At 40.0% G+C, this 23,367-nt stretch overlaps 1 protein-coding gene across 1 annotated transcript; it reads right to left on the bottom strand.

Moving 5' to 3' along the window:
- Positions 1 to 7,424: 7,424 nt before the first annotated feature.
- Positions 7,425 to 8,268, bottom strand: LOC124081944 (rRNA-processing protein FCF1 homolog). The gene has a single exon (XM_046428359.2). It carries the CDS (start codon positions 8,222 to 8,224, stop codon positions 7,628 to 7,630), a length of 597 nt encoding a protein of 198 aa, XP_046284315.1. The 5' UTR covers positions 8,225 to 8,268; the 3' UTR covers positions 7,425 to 7,627.
- Between the last annotated feature and the right edge of the window lie 15,099 nt (positions 8,269 to 23,367).

Raw genomic sequence — 23,367 nt, 5'->3', positions numbered from 1 at the left:
TATTCTGCCCTCATGTCTCTTTCCTAGTCCCCTTCCAGGGATCCATCCCATGTCTAGCATTGCATCATTAACAAAGTCATTATTTCCTTTCAAAGTCTGGGTAGTGAGAATAGCCCCCATTTGATGAAGCAAGTCCCTCCCCCAAAGGTTCGTGGGGAGTCCAGTCACTACATAGGGCTGGAAATGGCCACTATGTCCTTCACCATCTCTCCATTTTAAAAAGGAAGCACTTCTTTTTGGTCGGGTCTGTCCTATCCCCTGTAATATGGCCGAGGGACTCTGGAGGGGCCAGGCAGGTGGCCATTGTTTTTCAGAAATGACAGAGACATCCGCCCCCGTATCTAGTATTCCCTTGAAAGCCTTGTCCTGTATCTCAATGGTCAGGTTGGGACGCGAATCCAAATGAGCTACCCAAAAGGCCTGGGGAGTTCCAGTGGAGCCAAAGCTGCCGTCGCCCCGGGACCCACGGAGGGTGTGCCCAGGAATGGAAGCTAAGGGTAGCAGCAGCAATTGAGCTATACGCTCCCCGGGGGGAAGAATAACAATTCCTTGGGTAGCTTCTACTACTATTTTTATTTCTCCCTGATAATCAGCATCAACAACCCCCGTAAGAATCTTCAAGCCCCACTGAGTTGCGCTACCTCGTCCCAACACTAGTCCCACCGTCCTCTCTGGCAGGGGTCCAAAAACCCCAGTAGGCAGCGTCTGAGGTCCCATTTGGGGAGTTAATACCGCTCGGGAGGTGGAACTGAGGTCCAGTCCTGCGCTTCCTGGTGTTCCCCTGGGGAGTTCCCAGATAGAAAGGGGTTGGTCAGTGGGAGGCGGCGGAGACGCCCACTCCCTGGGGCACTGTTCTGTCCCTGCACTGCCCCGTACACTTTGGCTTCCGGGGCCCGGGGCGGGCCCCTGCTCCCGTTTCCCGACGGTATTGGGTTACCCTGGATGTCAAATTTTGACCTGCACTCACTGCTCCAATGATTTCCTTTATGACATCTAGGACAAAGTCCAGGCATCCCTCTGCCAGCACCCTCGCTCCTTTCCGGGCAGTTTCTCCTTATATGTCCCTCTTTCCCACACTTAAAACACCCCTTAGAGCGGGTTCCCCTGTTATCAGCTTTTTGCATTCCAGTCTTAAGGGCAGCAGCCAAAACCTGACCAGTAATATGAGGCCCATCTATATCTTTGCATGCTCGAATCATGTCATCTATACTTTTGGCCCGGGAGGACTTAATAGCATTTTGGCAGTAAGTGTTAGCGTTTTCATATGCCAGTTGTCTAATAAGTGGCATAGCCTGTTCTAGATTAGGGAATATTTTTCCTGCAGCCTGCATTAGGCGGGCTATAAAGTCTGAATAAGGTTCAGAGGGTCCTTGAGAGATCTTGGAAATTTTTGCTTCAGTCTTAGAAATGGGCAGGGCTTTCCAGGCATGGACTGCAGCTGAGGCTATTTGAGCATAAACACCTGGGTCGTAATTAATTTGTTGGCCTATGGTGGCATACTGCCCAGTTCCTGTCAACATTTCAGCATTTCGCCGTTGATGGCCCGCATTCAGGTTAATCTGAGCCAGCTCGCGGCACCTTTCATGATATTCACTTTTCCACAATAAGAAATCCCCTCCAGATAACACAGCCCTGCAAAGTTGCTGCCAATCATTAGGTATCAGTTGACTGGCTGAGAAAGACTCGAAGAGGGTCAATGTGAAAGGGGCATGAGGTCCATAATTAATGACCGCCTCCTTAAGCTGTTTTATGTCCTTGAAGGCTAGGGGGACATGGGCTCTGGCCGGCTGTCCATCAGCATCGGCGTTTTCAATCATTGGAAAAACCTGAGCCGCTCTAGAACCCCAGTGGACCCCCGCCCGTCTAGTAGGGGCGTCCTCATTCCAATCAGGATTATAGGGAGGAGGTGCGGCAACTGAGGGGGCCCTAGGCACCCTCACATTTGCCCTTTTAAGGCGATGTTCTAGTTCCTCTATCTCCCTTTCTAATCCCTCCTCTTCCTCAGAGAGAGAACTGAGGTCCTCAGGATCCTTTTTGGGCTTAGAAATCTGGAGGTGTTTCCTACCCCCTGAGCCCGAGTCCTCAAGGGGACCCTCATCCTTTAAGGATTCTGCCATTTGCTCTTCCTGCACCTGATTAAGGGCCTGTTCACATTCAGCAAGCTGATCCTTGATCTTTACTTTATCTGTTAATAAAGCATCCTTTACCAACCTCCATAAGGAAAAGGTGGCAACTGGGACACTGTCCGAGCCCCGGTCCCTCAATAATTTCTGAAGGTCATGCCTCACCAGGTCCCAGTCACTATTATTAAGAAATCCTCCTGTCAGAAACCAAGGACAAGCCTGGGCAATAATTTCAACGAATTCGGTTGCAGTCTTAGTTTTTATTCCTGTTCCTTGTGTATTTAACAGCTCTTTCAGTTCGTTGGCCAGACGAACCTTCGCTGTTGAGTTACCCATGGTACGTACCCTGTCTCTTTAAAATATCTTTAAACCAATCCTCCCCCTTCTTTCTTAGAAGGTGAGCCCCGTCCGCTTACCCCTGCTTTCCGGATCTCGGTGGGAGCCTCCAATTGCCGCGTCCGGCCAAGGGAGCCGAGTCCGGCGAGGGACGGCGAGGTTAAAAGACACACAGGACACCAAGGTTCTTCATCCAGGAGTCAATAATAATCTTTATTGCTAACACACCTTTTTTTATACCCCAAGCAGCAGAAGTGGAAAACTACCCAAAAGCAGGAGGGAGGGGGGAGAAATTTAGTTTTAACATCTATTATTGTCAGGTACCGAAACCTCCCTTAACAATAAGTCCATCAGACCAGAAAAGGTCAAGGCATTCCCGTGGGATACATATGTCTCAGACGGACAAGCAGGAACAGAAAAACCGCAAGTTCGCCATGGCCTTGTGAGCTGGCCACACTGGCATGCAGAACAAACTAGTGGAGGTAGGGCTCCAGGGGCCAGGGTGGACCTGTTGCCAACACCCTAAAATAAACTATTGTCCATGAAAATGAGGAAAGTGTGTCCTGTGTGAGAGAAGATGGCAATGAAGGAGATTGTATTGCTAGGAACCTAGGAGAATTATGGCTGAGAAAATGCCATGGCCACCTGAACCTAGCTAAGCAGCAGGGTCATTGTTCATGTTTAGTAAGTGCCTACTAAGTGCTAGGTGCTAGTCTATACATTTGGTATAAGGGGGTAAACCTACAATCAAAATAACTTTTGTCCTGGAGTTTACATTAAAGGGGGTGTTGAGGAAGAAGAGATACTAAATAAAAGAAACAGGTTAATTTACACTATGTTAAAAGGCAGTATGTTAAAAGAAAGGGTTAGGAAGTACTGGCTGGGGGCAGGGCTTACAATGGCTGTGGGATCATTTGTTCTCATTGATTCAATAATCATTTCTACACAAACTGTCATTTAGTCTGTGTATTAAGATGTGGTCCAGGATCTAAAGTGACTTCAAGTCCAGTGGGACACTGGATATGACCCAGGTGTGCCTCGGGAAGGCAGGAAGAGGGGTGTGTCAGTCCTCCAGGGGTCAGGGAAGGGTTTCTGGGCAGAGTAGACAGTGCTGAGTGATGACAGAATTGGAATCTAAAGGACACGACTGAAAGTGGAATGATTGAGGTGAAGAGTCTTGAAAGACCTGGTTCTGGTTCAGCCAGCTGGCTGGAGGTGATTCTGCTGTGCAGAATCAGGGAATGAAGAAGACCACAGAGGTTTGTGGGATGGTGATGAGCTGGGTCTGATGCTCATGGGAGTCTGGGGTGGGTAGTCAGATAGAGGAGGTCAAGGTTTGGGCTGAAGAGGCCTTGTGGTGCAGTGTAAGACTTCTGGGCTTGAATAGAATGTATCATACTCCTAAGCAGCCCTCTTCTGTGACAGAGTGACCTTAGAAGCAAGAAAGCAGAAACTCTGTCTGGTGCTCTTCTACATGGGAGACCTGTGGATCTTCCTATTCCTGCCACTTGTTCTCTTCCTACAGCTTATGCCCAGGATTGAAGTCTTTGGGGGAAATTAAGGAGTCTCATACTTCAGATCCACTTATCATGAGCACCTGCTGAGTCCTAGGCACCAAAGACATCTCACCAGGCATTGAGAAAAAAAAATCAATAATCTGAACTTGTAGAGTATATAGCTTAGTAGAAGTGTTGGTAATGAGAGCTCATTAAGCTTGTAATGATGGTTCTGTGTGATTTGATGCAACCATAGAAGAATGTTTAGTGTCTAGAGGAAGCACAAGACTGCTTAGGGACAGGGCTACCAAAACCTCATCTAGGCATCAAAGCCATTTGCTACCTGCTGCAAAATTTGCCCATTGGTGGCTGGGTTTATTAATGTGGTGTATTACATTTATTTATGTATGTATTTAGTTTTGGTACTGGGGATTGAACTCAAGGGCATTTCATCACTGAGCCACATCCCAGCCCTTGTTTGTATTTTATTTAGAGATGGGGTCTCACTGAGTTGTTGAGGGCCCACTATGTTATTAGGAAGCTGGCTTTGAACTTGTGATCCTCCTGTCTCAGCCTCCTGAGCCGCTGGGATTACAGGTGTGCACTATCATGCCTGGCTTACATTTATTTATTATTTTATTTTATTTTTAGATATTTTTTAGTTGTAGATGGACACAATACCTTTATTTTATTTATTTTTATGTGATAATGAGGATTGAACCCAGTACCTCACACATAGTAGGCAAGCGCTCTGCCACTGAGCTACAGCCCCAGCCCACATTGATTTATTTCTAACAGTTAAATCAACCTTGTATTCTGAGAGAATGCCTACTTGGTTATGATATATTTTATCCCTTTAATATGCTGATTTTTATTTGCTAAAAATTTAAAGAATTTTTGCATCTTTTTTCTTGTGGGATATTCATTCTGTGTTTTTCATTGATTCCAACATCACAGTCTGGTTTTCACATTAGTATAATGATGACCTGATAGAATGAGTTTGAAAGGATTTTCAACTTTCCAGAAAAGTTTACATAGAATTGATTTTTTTCTTCCTTAGATATTTGGTAGAATCTGTCAGTGAAGCCATCTGGTCTAGGAGAATTTTTTTTTAAGCTACTCTGCTATGGTTTCAACATACAAAATTTGGTGGAGCTAGCATGTCTGAGGCACTGGGTTTAATTCTCAGCACTATAAATAAATAAATAAATATTGACAACAAAAATATTTTATAAAAAGAATTCGCTATATACTTAGGGAATAACACTTGGGGTTTCAGAGCTTTTTGTATTTCAGAATTGTGGTAGCCTTTTTTGTAAGGTTTTGGAGAGGGTTAGATGTGTAAAATACCTGACATAAGCCAGAACTCAATAAATGATTATTATCTTTTGTAGCATCAATACTTTTATTAGTTTGCTGCTGTAGTCATATACCAGTTGTGTTAATCAGAAATTCATTGTAGCCTACATTTTACTGACCCTGTGATCTTGAATAAGATATTCAAAATACCTAACAAGAATAGCTTAGAGGAGGGAAGATTTATTTTGGCTCAGGATTTCAAAGGGCTCAGTCCATGGTCAGTGGTCTCCATTGCTTTGGATCCCAGTGAAGCAGAACATTATGGCAGAGTATAGCTGCTCAGCTCATGGCAGCCAGGAAGAAGAGAGATTGAGAGGAAGGGTCAGGGACAAGATATAGTCCTCAAGGACACACACCCAGGGACCCACTCCCATCAACTAGGTCCCACCTCCCAGTAGTCCATTCAGCCATCAGTGAATTAATCCACTGATGAGGTCAGAGTCCTCATGGTTCAATCACTTCCCCAAATCCCCATGTCTGAACCTATGAGACTTTGGGGGACGTCCTAGATCCATGCCATGACAGCAACAGTAGTTATTGTGGGGCTATGAAAGTTAAGGACCTATTGGAACTCTTCCTCAGTGTCCTTGGCCACTTAGGCCTGTTTGCATTATGATTATGCTTGTTGAGGGTTTGGATGGAAGTAAAGGGACTGGGAAGCCCACAACAAAGGGCAGGGGGTGGGTAATGGGAAGGAGAGACTGGCGTATGTAGTGGTAGCAGATGGAGCTCTAGGTAAAATTAGTTCCCCAAACAATAAAACAATGATGGATATTTCTTTGTTTTTCTTTTTTTGTGGTGCTGGGGATTAGAACCCAAGGCCTTGTGCATGCAAGGCAAGCACTCTACCAACTGAACTATATCCCCAGCCTGATAATTGGTACTTCTTAAGGAGTTTAGAACATGTGCTGAGTGAAGAGAACCTGAAATTTAGCAACAGGACACCTGACTGAACTACAGTCTATATTTTACTGGCTCTATCATCTTGAATAAGTGACTTAGTTGGATTTTACTTTTATTGTCAATAAGATGAGGATTACATGTAGACTTCATCCATCTCCCATAGCTGATGTGAAGATCCAAAGAGAAAATGCAGGCAGAAGCACTTTGTAACGCTTAATTGTATTGTCCTGTGAATTTATTTTCCTTTTTGCCTGTGTAGTAAAGGGACTTCAAGTTTTCATCCATGGGAGAAGAAATCGTGGGTTAATAGCTTGAATTTAAAAGGAACCTCCTTCTCCTTTCCTGTCAAGTCAGCATTTCAGCTAGTGGCAGGGGAATTCTCTTACACCTGGGCATTGTGTGTGGGGCTACAGGAAGGGATGAGCCTCTGAAAATGAACTAAAGAATACAACATAGAAATTCCCCATATTGGTCTTTCTTACTCAATACCTAGCTTATTCCTTGCAATGTATTTGTCCCACCTCCTGCTGGGGTTTCCATTTATATAAATAAATACACAAATTAATTAATTTAAACTAATATAAATCAAATTAAAACTATAATTATTTGGAACACAGAGGACGCTTGCTGCTCTGTGCAATGGAGATGTGAACTTGGGTTTTGCTACCTTGGACTTGTATTGGTTCCTCTTGTTAATGTGTCATGAATTGTTTTACTTTAATCTTTGATGCTACCTCAAATGCTCTCCTTTGATCTAATAGGTCCTTGAAGGTGAGCCTCGTGTCTTGAGAGACAATGACCTGGGTAAGGCAGGCTGGGCAGTAGAAGGCATGTGCGCTTGTCATACACAGACCTGGCTTGCATTCCAGCTCTGCTACTCAAAAACTCTGGGACACAAAAAAATTTAGTTCTCTCTTAAGTTCGTCTTCCTTTTATTGGAAATGAGGATAAGGATTTCCACCTTTAGGATGGGTTATTAATGGTTCTAAATAGCTTGGAACAGTGTTCAATGAGGGAAGTTATTTCTATTACTGAGAGGAAAAGCTTTGGAATTTGATTACAGTTCTGTAGTCCACTAACTGTGAGACCTTGGCAAGTCCCTGATCATTTCTGAGCTCTTGTCCTGTCATATGTATCACAGGATCACAGCAATACCAATTTATTTATTTATTTATTTATTTATTTTTGACTGGAACATATGATTTATTTAAAAAATGCAACAAATTTTTAAAGGCTACAAAATATCACTTTCAAAAAGCATCAAGAAGTGAGTATATTTAATCATATTTAGCTCATAACAGAGCAAATAATTCATGCTACAGGAATTATTCTATATTCTATAGCATGTTTACTGAACTGGCAACTGAGAAAGTTAGTCGAAAGAAGATAGAGGACTTTGTCTTGTAAGAATCAGAACTGAGGGGCTCCATAATCATCTGGCATACGCTCGATGTTGTATCTGTGGTTAGAAATGTACATGATAGGAACTCCAGGGATCTTCCGGATTCTTCGTTTAAGGTCATGGTCAACTGTGGCCACGATGTAACACTTGTGCTGAGTTACTCTTTGTACTAAGCAGTCATCTGCATAGGTTCCTTTGTGCGTGCATGGTAATCGTTCAAACCGGGGATCCTTTGCAATCCTTAAAGCCACTCGATATTTTTGCCCCAATTTCTCAATTTCAGCCATTACACAATCAGTTATACAAGGGATACACTTGGCATACAGACAGTCCATCATTGACTGCACTAAGTCCAGTTTGGCTTTAATGGAAAAATTGATAAAGTTGGTATCAACCAGGATATGATAAGGTGGGCCCAATTGTGTATTATATTGGAAGAATAAGCAGGAAGGGTGTTGGGGGACTTCTCTTTCCTTCAGTGCACTGGGATCTTTCTTTTGTTTCTTTTTTGGTTTTAATCTATCCTTTTCTTTAAGCCTCTCATCTCTGAGACTAAGCATTCGCTTCATGGTCGCATACTTTCTTGTTTTCTTTTGCTTTCCCATGTTCAAGCCGCACACCCGTTCTTCCAAATACACCAATTACACGACACTTTACGACATCTATATACTGCTTCGCAATACCAATTTATAAAAACTCAGAAATTTAAAGATGAATATAAATAAAGTTCTGGAAAGTAGTGAGAATGGCTGTTTGTAATGCTAACTGTTGGGTAGTTTAATTTCAGCCTGGAGGGTCTGGGTTTAAATCCTAATTCTGCCTCTTAGCTCCCCCCTCCCCAGTGGTTCTAATTAGTTATACATGACAGTAGAATACATTTGGGCACATCATACATAAATGAAGTGTATGAACTTCTCATTCTTCTGGTTGCACATGATGTAGAGTTATATCGGTTGTGTAATCATATACGCATATAGGTTAATAATGTCCAATTCATTCTACTATGTTTCTTACCTCCTTACCCCTCCTCTTCCTTCAGTCCCCTCTGTCTAATCCAAAGTAACTCTATTCTTCCCTAGTGCCCCCTCCTTATTGTGAATTAGCATGTGCATATCAGAGAAAACATTGGGGCTTTGTTTTTGGGGGATTGGCTTATTTTGCTTAGCATGATATTCTCCAGCTCCATCCAGTTACCTGCAAATGCCATCATTTCATTCTTCTTTAAGGCTGAGTAATAGTCCATTGTGTATATATACCACATTTTCTTTATCCATTCATCTATTGAAGAGCACCTGGTTGGTTCCATAGCTTAGCTACTGTGAATTGACCTGCTGTAAACATTGATGTGGCTTTATCACTGTAGTATGCTGATTTTATGTCCTTTGGGTAAAAACCAAGAAGTGGGATAACTGGAGCAAACTTCAAATTTTCCGAGGAATCTCCATACTTCTTTCCAGAATGGTTGCATCAATTTGCATTCCCACCAGCAATGTATGAGTACACCTTTCCCCCTACATCTTGCCAACATTTATTGTTGCTTATATTCTTGATAATTGCCCTTCTGACTGGAGTGAGATGGAATCTCAGTGTAGTTTTAATTTGCATTTCTCTAATTGCTAGAGATGTTGAATACTTTTTCATGTATTTGTTGATTGATTGTATTTCTTCTTCTGAGAAGTGTCTGTTCAATTCCTTACCCCATTTATTGATTGGGCTATTTGTTTTTTTTTTTTTTTTGTTTGTGTGTGTTGAGTTTTTTGAGTTTTTATATCCTGGAAATTAATACTTTATCTGAGGTGCATGCGGTAAAGATTTTCTCCCATTCTGTAGGCTCTCTCTTCATTTTGTTATTGATTATGTCTTTGCTGTGGAGAAGCTTTTTAGTTTGATTCCATACCATTTATTGATTCTTGATTTTACTTCTTGCACTTTAGGAATCTTGTTAAGGAAGTCAAGTCCTGAGCTGATATGATGGATATTTGAGCCTACTTTTTCTTCTATTAGGAGGAGATTTTCTGTTCTGCCACTTAGCTTTTTTGAACTTCATTTTCCCCTAACTAAAATGGAGGGTAAAGTCTTCCTTGCAGAGTTTTTATGATGGTTAGATATTATTATCTAGAAAACATCTGGCATTTTAATAAAATGGCTTAATAGATGTTAGAATTATTTTTAAATTTACAGTGTTAATAATTCATTTGTGATCTGGTTTACTAATTGTGATTCTTCATTTACTGGAAAATATCCAGTGTCTGACAGACATTTTTAAACTTCAATTATTCTTTTTTTTTAGACCTATTAACCTTGCAGTAGAGGCAAAATGAATTCTTGACATTTATCTCAAGGAAGAAAAGAGACTGGGCAGATTTAATCAGATCTGAAGACATGGTAGGAGGTAAGTAATTCAAAGTTCTTTCTGCCCAGATGGAGCTCAGTTCTTATCCCCACACCTAGGAAATAACCTCAGGTCTAATAATCTGAGGGTCTTAGCCTGCAGTGGAATTGAGCTGAGTTTATACGGGAAGCATTAACTTTAAAACAATAGCTCCTGTGTTTTCCCCTTTTAGAATATGGCTTGGACCATGCTGCCAAAGTCAAAATTTAATTGTATATTGATCCAGAAAGTAAGGGACTGTAGGCTGTTGGTCCAGATAATTCAAACTTGACTTTTTTTTTTCTAAAATTTGAACCAAGTAGACTGAATTTAGTCATAATTGGAAACATTGAATGATTTTTCCAAATTTTTTCCCCTTATGTAAATCCAGTTCAATTATATTCTTGCCAATTGATAGTACAGAATGTTTTCTGACTTTCAGCTTTGTAGGCTAGCCTGCCTGGAGAAATAAAAGGGCACTGAATGATACTCTCTTGGAATATCTGGGAAAGACAATTCTCTTGTTCCCAATGATATATTTTATCAATGAAATGGTTGTAAAGTAATATTACCAAGCAGTTTCAGATAAAGACAATTGGTCAAAGAACCTCAGTTTCATGGAACATGTTGCAAACTGAATAACTTCAAAATGTAGGTATCTAACCAGGCTCAGTCAATGGATTGCACTCACAATGAGTATATTAGTTTTCTAGGGCAGCTGTCATAAGGACACATAAACTGTGTGGCTTAAAAACAACAGTAATTCATTGCTCTACAGTTTTGGAGCTCAGAAATCTGAAATCAAGGTGTCAGCAAGGCCATGCTCCCTCTGAAGGTGCTGAGGAAGTTTCTGCTCTATGCCCCTCTCCTTGCTTCTGGTAGTCAAAGGCGCTCCTTAGCTCCAGTTCTCACATGGTCTTCTCTGTGTGTCTTTATATCATCTTTCCACTGTGTATGTGTCTGTTTCTATGTCCAAATTACCCCTTTTTCCAAAAACACTACTCCTATTGGATCAGGGTCCACCCTAATGACCTTATATTAACTTGACTATCTCTCTTTTTTTAATCAAAATGTTACATTCTGAGACAGTAGGAGTTAGGACTTCAACATATCTTTTTTGGGGGGACACAATTCAACCCATAAAAATGGGTTTGAGCTTCTCACAAAAGAATATTTATGAGCATCTCAGTATTTGTCCTATAGCCAAGGAACTCTCTGAAATTATTCTCTAGATGCATCTCTTGAAGATATGAAACATTCAAAAATTCCAATGACGATAGTTCTTCCAAGTTTGAAAATGCCCTTGATACATGGTACTTCTTGCATTTTGTTTGTTTCATCATATGCAGAGAGGAGTAACTAAACATTCTTACTGTATCATTTACTTAAATAATAGTATAATATTTTAAAGGCAGCAAATTATTAAAAATGATATTTATTTCAGGATAAAGAATTGAAAGTTTAGTTTTATGTATGTATGAATTTACATTTACAGAACTGACAAACAAAGCACTGGCAAAATTCTTTATTAAGTGTATAAATGTCCAGAGGAGACATAGTTGGAAGAGTTGAGTTATTTTGTTTTGAAGGGAGGAGGAGGGGTACTTATATTGCCTCTCTTCAGAGAAGAGAGGGCAAGGAAAAAAGTCTCCAAAAGGCAAATAATGACACAAAATTTAGGACAATAGGATGGACAAACTGGTGGGGTGGTAGACTTTAACCAATAAATATGTAAATGTCAACTCTATGACTATCTTATAGGCACTTGGAATATACCAGAGAACAAAAATATCACTGCCCTCATGGAGCTTACATTCTGTGTGTGTGTGTGTGTGTGTGTGTGTGTTGGGAGGAGACAGAACATAAATAAAGGAGACAGTATGTCAGAAGGTGATAAACACTTTAGAGGGGGAAGATAATGTATGGTAGGGGAGAAAAGAATGGGAACACTAGAGGGAGGGCAGTTGCAATTCTAAGTGGGTATTCAGGACAGGCCTCACTAAGAAGGGGACTTCAGTGAAGCAAAGACTTAAAGGAGGTGAGAGTAGTGTGTGGCTCTGCGGAAAAAGCATTCTGGGAGAGGGTCTGAGGGAGGAACGTGTCTCAGACACAGTAGGAATAGGCAGGTGGTCATTTTGATAGGAGCAGGTTGACCAAGGGGAAGAAGTTGGAAATAAGGCCATTGTGAGGACTTCTGTGTGTATCTGAGCGAAATGGGGAGTCACAGCAGACTTCAAGCAGAAGAATGGCGTAGTATCACTGGTGTTTAAAGCGAGGATCTTCTTGGTTCTCTGTGAGGTAAAAATAAAAGAATAGAGACCATTTAGGAAGCCACTGGGGTAACCCAGATGAGAAATAATGAACCTTCATTAGGATAATGGCTATGAAAGTGATAGGGAATGGATTAGATTCTGGATATGCCATTTTCTTGATGATGTTCTTACCAATATAGTTCCCCCCCCCCCCCCCCCCCCTGTGGATTGAATGTGGAATGAGAATCACATATGACACTAAGGTTTTTGTCTTGAGCAACTTGAAGATGGAATTGTCATCAGCTGAGAATTGGAAGCCTGTAGGGACATCATGGGATGGGGTAGACAGAAATCAGGAGTTCAATTTGGGACCTGTTAACCTTGAGATGCCTATTAGATATATAATTGGAGATTTTAAATGGGCAGTTGATAGCAGTCTAGCATTTAGGAGAGAGTCTGAACTGAAAATGTCAATTTGGGAGTCCCTGGCATATGTAGCTTGGATGAGCTCTCCAAAGGGGCCAGTGATTACAGAAAAGAGAACCAAGAGCTGGGCCCCGAGACCTTTCAACATCAAGGGCAGAAGCCAGCCAAGGAGATGTGCAGGATTAACTAGTGTCGTTTAAAGAATAATAGGATTTGGGGGACTATAATAGAAGGTTAATAAAAGATTTGAAAATCAAACGTAGAATCTAGATTTCTTAGATATTGAAATAATAAATTAATAGTAAGGCTTGTCTAAAATGACTTTATCATAAACTTTTCCTAATCTCAGTTCTTTAATTCAACCAGAATCTTCATGAGATTCTCAGGAAGTTTTTCTAACATGTAAGATTTGGAGATATGGACCTTATTCTATGATAGTATTTTGTATGAGTGGCTTTTTCATTCCAAGTTGTTCAAAATAACAAACTCTTCATATGTGTGTCTGTGTGTGCAGGCGTATACACTTGTGTGTATACTTTTGATCAATGCCAGCATTTTACATGAGCTTCCATATACCCACACAGAAGATTAACATTACTTTCTGAAAAGCTTGAGAAGGAAGAGGTTGCAGACTCCCAACTATAGACTTGAGGACAGTCCCCTGAGTCCTGGTTCTGACCACATGGTTTTTTTTTTGTGTGTGTGTGAGATTTCTTGCTTGTTGCCCTTTATTCCATCAAAGGCTTGGGTTTTCTTTGTGCAGTGTGGGTTATGAAATTAAAGACTGATTGATTCTAAAAAGAGAGTGAAATACTATCTTTTAAAATTTAAGAGTGATGTAAGAATATGATAGAGAGGCCAGTCATGGTGACACATGCCTGTAATATGACTCAGGAGGCTGAGGCAGGAAGATTGCAAGTTCAAGGCCAAACTCAGCAACCCTGTCTCAAAGTTAAAATAAATAAATAAATAAATAGAACTGGGGAGATAGCTTAGTGGTAAAACATTTCTGGGTTCAATCCTCATACAAAACAACAAAACAAAACAAAACAAAAAAACAACAGCAAACAAACAAACAAAAAACCCAGAAAACCCCACAAACTACTAGAGAGGAAGATGAGGAAATATAGTAACATCCCATAGAGAAGTGAGTCAGAGGTACTTTGCTACCTCCTAAGACATACAGACCCCAGGTGTGTCTTTCCTAACTTGACAAAAAAGTCTTGAGCACTGTGCAGAATTCTTGCTGATTTTTTTATTGGTGGCCATTGCGTAATTGCTGACTAAATTGGTGTTTGATAGAAATAAATGTCAGGGGCCGGGGTTGTGGCTCAGTGGTAGAGTACTTGCCTAGCATGTGTGAGGCACTGGGTTTGATCCCAGGCACCACATAAAAATAAAAACAAATAAATAAAGGTATTGTGTCTATCTACAACTAAAAAATATTAAAAAAAGAAAGAAAGAACTGTCAGCATTTAATAGCTTTTGAAACATGCTTTAATACCTTTGGGTTCCATTTTCTTTGTTGCTTTTTTGATCTAGACACTCAAGCTCTTTCAGAACTGCAGCAGGAAATTTAGATTTAACCTCAAGAGTCAATGTTTTGTCTTGTGTCTCCTCTAATATGACACAGATGTTAGGATGGCTATATTTTACTTGAACATTTATTGAATTTCTGCCCTACTCCCCTTCTCTTTTAATGGGAAACAGTCTAACTGTAGTGTTCATTAAACTCAGAGCATACAAGTTGTAATCTTGTGTATGTACACGGAGAAAAGATATATTTAGGTTATTTACTTAGATTACAAACCCTTAATCTGTTCCACTGTTTGAGGGAAAAACCTTCCCTCTGAGAAAAGATGTGGAAAAATAAACAAAAATATGAAAGATGAAAAATTAGTCATTTATAAGCTAAAAAAATAGCCTTCCTAACTGTTCTTGTTTTGACTAGTATAAGTGTCAGTTCATTACCTGAATGTCTGTAGCATGGGTGAGATATCATCTATTAACACATTTTAAGTTCACAGTGCATTGATTTTCTACATAAAAGTTAGTTCTCTCTTTTGTTTGCACCATTTCAGAGAATTTCACAAATCATCTGAATAGTGCAGCAACTTTCACATTGCTCTGTTTTAGCTCCATACTGTAATATACCTCTTTCTAGGTCAGCTAGTGGGAGAAGGATCCAGTATATCCATGACTCTATAACCCAGCTCCTTTGGCCAAAATGCTCCATGAACCTATCAGTACTGAATTCACATCTAAAAGTGTGTGTGTGTGTGTGTGTGTGTTTGTGTTTTATTTAAAGGGAAAACACACAGCACAGTGTGAATGTAAAATGTGTGCCTATTTATATGATTTATGCATTGTTTCTTTGCTGGCCTTGTGACCTAATCTGCTTCAACTAGTCTAAACAAATTATGTTTGTACGCCCTTTAGCTTTACTTGATTGCAGACATTCTTGTTTATTTGTGTTACTGAGGAAAATAAACACATATCGTATCCTCAGATCAATCACTGATTTGTTTACTCTGGCAGTTATAACTAGTCATGAAATAGTCAGGGCTGTCCAAGATGGAATGGTGGCCACTCCTGGGATGTAGTGAGCTATTGGTCAGTACATCCAGGTAACTGGCATCACTGTGGCATGCCATCCAGGTGACTACATGGTGAGGATCTTAGACTCATGCACTGGATGGAAAATTGTCCTATATGACTTCCACAGCCTTTTGTCACTCCTAGATGCTCTATTAGTTCAGTAGTTGCTCTATTAGTGCATTTAATTCAGTCCTTTAAGGAGGGACATTACCTGAAGAGCTTGATTATTGAATTAGTCGTTTGGGATTTATCACATCTGGTCCACTGTGTGCCAGTGAACTTGTTGATGATTGCATGTGAACACTTGGTCATGGCATATAGAATCAGCATTATGTGGGAGGAATATTTAAAATCATTTATTGTTTTGACGTTGACATTTTCTTTGAAATTTAAAATTTCTATCATGTGCTCATTAGAAATGCCGGGCATCTGGTCTAAAAAAACTCAAACAACCTGTGCTAGCTGGCATTCTAAAATAACATATATGGACTATAATAATACTACCACCAATTTTTATGTTAGTGGTTCTACTACCAGTACAGGCAACAATTAATGTATCTGGGGTAAAGAACTATATAACTTTATAATATGACAGTACAATGTTTCTATTATTTTTACTTTAGTACAACTTATCATTGTGGAATTATAATAAATCTTTATTTATATCTGTTTTTTCCCTTTAGGCTGCCATTATAAGTCTTTATGCATTTTTGCCTTTATGCAGACTATGCACAGACTTTACAAGTAAAGTTAACCCAAAAAAGGTAAAATAGAAGGTACTAGAGGAAAGAGTAAGGACTATTGATTCAGAATAGTCTGAATTTGCAGTTCAACTGTGAAACTCCCTAGTTTTATGGCAGTTTCCAATTTCTTAGATTTTTTTTTTTTTTTTGGAAAAAGAAATGGACATGGTGAAATTCTCCTTGACCAAGGTCCTGTGTCTAGAGAGAGACATCTTTCCTAAGAGAGATCACTGTTCTCAGCTGAGCCTGGGGCACAAGCAACAGTGAAGTAGATTAAAGGCAACACCAGAACTTCTTGCACCCTCGTTTCTCATCTATGTTATGGGCTTATCTCTTGTTTAGTGGGTGGTAGAAGATCAGAGGTGGGAGGAGAAACAGCTGAGAGGCAGGGAAACCAGAGTATGCTTAACAGGATATTGATGTTTTTAAAAGATAACATTTAGCTCAAATACTTCTGTATAGCAAAGATGAAAGAATTTTGGACTTAGAGTTAGCATAACCACTAGAAAATCTTCTAATAGGCATTTTATGTGTGTTTGTGCAGTGTGTGTGTGTGTGTGTGTGTGTGTGTGTGAATGTACGTGTAAGGCCTAGCAGGAGAAGAGACCTTAAAGAAAGATAGTTTTTATGATGTTTTGTTCTCTTTGGTGTCTCCAACCTTCTTGTTTCCTCTCCTTACTTTCTAGCTGGCAACCTAGAAGATTTATATTCCTTTCTGTGTTGCTTTCTCCAGTGTGAATGGGATCATAAGATCTCACTAATGTCACTTTCCTGGAAAAGGATTTGGGTGGAACAGGAGGAAGCTCAGTACTGTCAGAGAATACCTGTAGTTAGATCTGTTCCATGTTCAGATCACCTGACCCTGCAAAGACATTGCTCGGAGTGCCAAAAGATTGCAATGTCTGAAGGTAGATATGGATTTAGGGGAAGGGCAGCGCTGGCTTGGCCCTTGGGCTGCAGAGCACAGAGACATGGCAGATTAAAGACAGCATCCAGGCCGAAGCTCTAGTGGGGTGTCAGACAGATGAGAAGTAAGACTGAGCACAGAGAAAAAAAAACTGGGTATAAGGTTACCACAAGGTATCTGAGGATGCTGGAGTGAGCTAGTGAGTATTCAAGGGCAGGAAGGAGCAGAACTCTTAAGGGCCCTAGATAGGCTTTGAAAACCAGCTAATTGCAGATCTCTGTGTAGCCACCCTACTTACTTTTCAATGAAAATATCTTAAGGCACATGCACTCTGCATAAGATAAAATCACTGGATACTGAACTGGGCTTGTGGGTCTCATTGTTCTGGCTTTAGAAGACTGGGCTCCAGAAAGTACCTTGGTTATCCCAAGAGGAGCTGAGGATATGGAACCCTGTCCTGGTCTACATTTACTCACTAACTAAATAATCAGCAACCTAATAGAAGGAGTCAGGAATTTAGTTAAAAGTAAATCCTAGGGAAGAGGTAAAAAACTTGGGTCCTTACAACTGATTTGAAGCTTTATGATCTGGTAGTGAAAGATGCAGTGATTTTACATTCCCTGTTGTGTTGCCTTCACTATTTGACCTGCAATATAATGCGCTTAATGAAGTCTATTCTTTAATGTTGTGTGATTCTTTAAATATCAGAAGTTAATAGTGGAGGCAAGAAGGGTATTTTAATGGAGCGAGTCTTGTCTCTAGATGGTCTGGGTTTTCAGATTGATTTTAATAAATGATGGTCTGCTCTTTAGTTTGTAATACAAAAAAGTTATTGAAATTGAGGGGTATTTTCATGTTCTCATTCCAGAGCCAAACAAGCAGAATAATAAAGAATTAAAGAATTATAGTTGAAATTGTTTCCAAATCAGAGAAAATCACATTTCTCTATAATTTTCTCATTCTGGTTCCTATTTATATTTTCTGTGGAGGCTGAGTTGTAGTTGTCATAGCAATTCCTTTTCCTATATGAAATTCTGCTACTTGGATTTGTTATTTATACTCCATAGCCAGAAGAAAGTCTATTCAAATCTATGTATTTCCTTTTAAATAACATCTGATCAGAATATATCTTTTAAACTTTTACCTCATAACCCTAATATTTTCTAATGTAGATTCCTTAGGATTTCATTTTGATGGGCCAGGAAATAGTCTTATGGGCAGGGTGGTTTGAAGATCAGCACCTGTGGTCCTGATACCTATCAGCCTTCACTTTATTAGCACTGTCAGTGGCTCTTGAGAACTTTGAGAATTTCCTTCATGTCTATATATAGGTGATCTTGGCTTAAATAGACAGTGTTGCTGAATTTTCTTTTCTTTTCTTTCTCTCATCCTTTTTATTTCCTTCCTTTGACTTTGAGAATTTTTTCACCATGAAGTTTTTGTGTGTTGTTTTTTACGAGCATTTTTCTACTAAAAATTCTCTTTTAAGGCAAACAATGACCCAATTCTTGTCAAATCCATTAACTTTTCAGAATTTATCACTTCTGACTATTCTGTGGACTTGATGTTGTTGACCAATCAATCCTCCTCAAAGCTATCCCTCTGTTTTTCTTCCTTCCCTCTTTTGTTCTTCCTTCTACCTTCCACCCATACAATGGCTTTGTCATGCTTAGATACTCTTCAGGCTGCATTATTCTGGTTCCTGTGTGGGCCTTTCCTAACATCTCCCACTCCAAAAGGTATCCCTTCTCCCAGGTTCTTGTTGGAAAAACAGTTTCATGTTCCACATTCACTTATTTTTGAGGACCTACTCACATTTGGGATGCTTCATGTTGCTACTGAGGGCTAAACTTCAAATCTGTGTGATTTGTTCTGACCATTCACCTCCACTGCAATTCATATTTCCAAATGTCTGCAGGACATCTCCATTTTCAGTACCTGCCATCCAATAGCATTCAACTCTTCCTCAATCTCAACCTGCTTGTTCGTAATTACAAGAAACACTACCTCCTTCCAGTTGGACTATAGTATCTACTTCTGCATTCTGTCTGCTGTGATACTGTAATGCCAGATTCGTGGGACCCCAATAGACCTCCAGGAGCCGAATCCGATGCAATCACACAAGAGTCTTCATTGCAAGCTTAAGTCTGGACTCACAACTGTTTCTGATGCAACAGTCCCAGGGAGTGAGTCCTGGTCCTTTGTTCAGTGAGATTTTATAGGTTTTGGGGGGATACTCTATGCATCACAACATCACACAGCAAATCATTCCATACCACGGGAAAATCAAACAATAACTCTTAACATTGATTAGCACATTCACTGGCCAGAACAAGTTGAGTAGGGGTGATTGGTTAGTACAATAGGGGGATTCATTAGAACTGATTGGTTTAAACCATGAGGGGAGTACATGCTGCACTACATGGTTTCCCAACATGTTATCAACCATAAACTACTGGGGGATCATCTGGCATCCCAGGTATTTTCCCTGTCTCATGCTGATTGGTGGTTGCAAGGGGGTTGCTATGGGTCCTCACCTAGCCTAACTGAGTCAGGGACACCTGGCGCTGCAGATCTCTCCTATTATTTGTAGATAAAAAACTTAGCAGGATAGGTATGTGCTTAGGAGTGCTCTGTGGGTTTTTTCCAAGGACAAGGGTCATGCCCCCTTCCTTGGACAGGCTTTGCTCTGAGGTAGAGGCTGGTTTCTCAAAAATGGAGTCACATCAGTTTCTCAATACCACACCCCATGTAAACTTGGGAAAGATCCATTGTATACCAGTGGAAGAATAAGAATGAAAAAAGCAAATAATATCTTAGTGTCATCATGAAGACAGTTTTGATTCCAAGGACTCAGTAACAGGCTTCTGAGGATCCCCAAGGTCTTGGGATCACATTTTGAGAATCATTTGTGCAGAAGGTTTCTAAATTTTTTTATTTTTTATTTTTTTGGCAGTACTGGGAATTGAACCCAGGGCCTCACTCATGCTAGGCAAATGCTGTACCCTTGAGCTACATCTCTAGCCCTTTTAATTATTTTTCTAACTCTACTTTTTAAAAAAATTGTTCATAGTCTTTTAGTTTTGGTTTTGAGGCTTGTGTAAGAAAAGTTTAAAATGAACTGTTATATATAATTAGTATCTAATATTTATTGGTGGAATTCAATATATGATAGAGTGGTAGTTTTTTAAAACTCATGATGTTAATTTCTATTCTTATGAGAGTCAGGTTACATTTCTGTTTTTTTCTCAAATTCTGTTTTCATCTCTCTTGTTCTGATCTCCTGGACTGTAATTTTCTCTAATATAAAATTAAATTTTTATTCTCTGTGTTATAGGAGGGCAAAAGGGATCTATAGGAAATAACTCTGATGTTGAATTCTATCACTGTATCTTTCCCTCCTTTCTTTTATTTTTATTTGGTAAACTGAGTTTTGCCATGTGTTCAACATTGCTAGATGCTGGGGATGTTACATTTGTGGACAAATGGTCTCACCCCTAAATTAGAAGGTAGTGTGACCACAGGCTTCAACACCAGTAATCATGATATAATGTGTTAAGAGATAATGGCCTTCAAGAAAAACCTGTTGTAACACAGGTCTCTTCTAAGACACCGTAGGTGACCAAGAATCAATAACAATCTCCAGTTCCATTTATGTCAAAAGAAACAATATAGAATGTGTAGATCCAAAGATTTCTCTTGCTTAGGGTTGAGCAGGAGGCTTATCACCTATCAGTTAATTGTGGAAGTCCTTGTTCTTCTGGGGACTGAACATAAGTCAGCAGAGTTAAGTGTATGGCAAGTAGGTAAACTGTCAGGAGGGGAGGCAGGAATTTACAATTAGTATTGAAAATGGTAGTTGTGGGGAATCTAAAAAGGAGCACATGTGTAGACACTATCTCTGAATGGCTGTCTTTCTCTAGAAAGTTCAAAGTATCTCCCTTTCACATCACACTTTGTCTCAGGCATGGATTCAGAGAAACAGTATCAAATCCACCCTCCACAGCTAATCTCAGGGGTTTGTATGTTGTCCCTGGTGAGCAGAGCTCTCTGTCTCTCTCTGCTTCTTTGTTGCCATGTCCTGAGTGTTTTCTTCTACTGTGCCATTCTGCCACTATGTTCCACCTCACCTTGGGCCCGGAGTTATGGAGTCAGTTGACTCTGGACTGAACCTCTGAAATGAGCCAAGGTAAGCCTCTCCTCCTTTAATTGTTCTTGTCGGGTCTTTTGGTCACCGAGACATAAAAGCTGACTAAAACAAGGCACATTGTTAAACTCTTTCATAATTATTTTATTAAATCTTCATAACTGCATTATATATAAACACTTTTAATTCATTAGTAAGTGTACCGTGAACCTTCATTGTATCAGATTAGGTCTAGATTAGGTTGGGGAGCCAAACACTCTATATGGTATGGTGCATTACATCTGGTTGTGAAAAGTTTAGAAATTAGCTAAGTAATTTCACTAATAAATATGTGTAGGTAGTCATACACTGTGCTGAATGCTCATGTATATAACTATTACTTATTGTCTCTTACATACCACATTGTGACATACAATTGGGCTACTGTTATTATTTCTGTTCCAGATAAGGAAACATTTGAATAAGTTTCAATTAAGAACTCAATAATCTGCCAGGCTTCAAGGATGGCTTTATCTAACTGTGGGGCTAGGAGAAGAATCACTGGGAAAAGTGTTAGGAACTGACCACCTACTGGGTCTTTGTCTTAGTCTGCTAAAACAGAATATTTGGGACTGGGTAATTAATTTAGATCAGAGATTTATTACTTATAGTTCCAGAGGCTGGGAAGTCCAAGGTTAAGGGGACATGCATCTGGCTGTGTCATCCCATGGCAGAAGACTTCACATAGGTGTAAGAAAGCAAGAAATCAAACTCGCAGTTTCAAAGCCTTTTATAATCAGCATGAATCCATTTGAGGGCTCCACCCTCATGACCTAAACACCTCTCATTTGGTCCAACCTCCCAACACTTTTGCACTGGGGATTAAGTTTACAACATATGCTTTTGGGGGGACACATTAAAACCATAAAAATAACCATCTTTGCCACTGCTTGTCATCAAAGGTGGTTAAAGCAGAGTGAGCTGTGGGTTTCACCAGGCAATTGGGAGCCATTATCCTGATGAATGAGGCAATGGCTAGGTTTCCTCCTTGGATATTCAGAAGTTGGTAATACAGAGAAAAGAATGTAGTCTGATTTCTGTGTTGAAAGTGAACAGTATGTCCAGTAAAATATGTGTTTTAAATTACTCCTGAGCTGTTTTTTAAATCACAAGCAAAGAAGAAATCTGTCCAAAGGAAGCATTTCCCATAACCTCCCCTCTGGAAAGAGCCCAGGTTTTCTAGTACTCAATACAAAGAAGGCATTTTCAGGAGAAGGAAGTTTGGGGGAGAGGTCAGGGCAGGAAGAAAGGGAAGCTTATAGATAATGGTGACTTTTAATGAGTCTTTTTGCCTACGCCACCTCCCTGGTCACCTGGACATGTGTTGGTTTGACCATCAGTGCAGAGTGATGTTGGCCAGATAAGTGACATCAGAGCCCTTTCATTGGCTCTGTTTCTCCAGGCTCTGTGGTCCTCCTGCCACTGCAGGACCTTTGGAGAAGCTGAACAAATTGACACTTGTCCCATCTACTGCTTCAAAAACTGTGCCATGGCTATGACGTGTGTGTGTCTGTGTGTGTGTGTGTGTGTGTGTGTATTTGTGGGGAGTAAAAAAAAGGGCCCTAAATGTTGTGGAGACAGGTGAGGCTATGTCCTTCTGGTGGAGAGGTGGTGATACAAAATGTGAGTGTGTATGTAACACATGACTTATCTGTGGCTGCCCCCTGCTCAACAGCTCTGGGAGGGCTAAGAGATGGCAGGTTGGTTAAAAGGAACCTTTGGCTGGAAAGCTTTGGGGATTTTGGTATAACTGTAAAAGGAAGGTGATGGAACAAAATATAACTAAGTCCCTCCACACCTTTTAAAATAAATTCATGTTGAAAATTCACTTTGGGCCTATCAGTGTTTATGACTCCTCTTCTTTCTATCATTTGCATAGGAAGTGACCTCAGATCAAATAACTGAAAAAAACAAAGTAAATTGAAGTACCCATGAAAGTGACATTTCAATTCAAATGACATTTTTTTTTTGAGATCTACTAAGCGGGAATCTATCAAATAATAGTTTTACTTGAATGAACCCCCCCATCTCTATCCACTGGAACTATCTCTTAGGGGCCATATTTTTTGTTATGCAATTTATTAAGAATCAGAATTCAGTGCAGTTTATTGAGAATCAGAATTTGTAAGACTCTGAAGGGGTCTGAGAAATCACCTAGTCAAATTCCCTCATTTTACATTTACATCTTATGAAATTTACCAAAGAGATGTGTCCAAATTATTCTACAACTGCTCTAGTAGAAGTGTGTCTTGGTTTACATTCTTT

This window comes from Marmota monax, unplaced genomic scaffold, assembly GCF_021218885.2.
Source record: "Marmota monax isolate L192 unplaced genomic scaffold, Marmota_monax_Labrador192_F-V1.1 WCK01_AAM20220418_F8-fsc00031, whole genome shotgun sequence".
NCBI lineage: Eukaryota > Metazoa > Chordata > Mammalia > Rodentia > Sciuridae > Marmota > Marmota monax.
The sequence above is the reverse complement of the archived record's forward strand: the minus strand, read 5'-3'. Positions and strand labels throughout refer to the sequence as shown.

What these genes read in the sequence shown, in the direction of transcription:
- LOC124081944 (XM_046428359.2), bottom strand. Translation starts at nt 8,224, where the DNA reads ATGGGAAAGCAAAAGAAAACAAGAAAGTATGCGACCATGAAGCGAATG.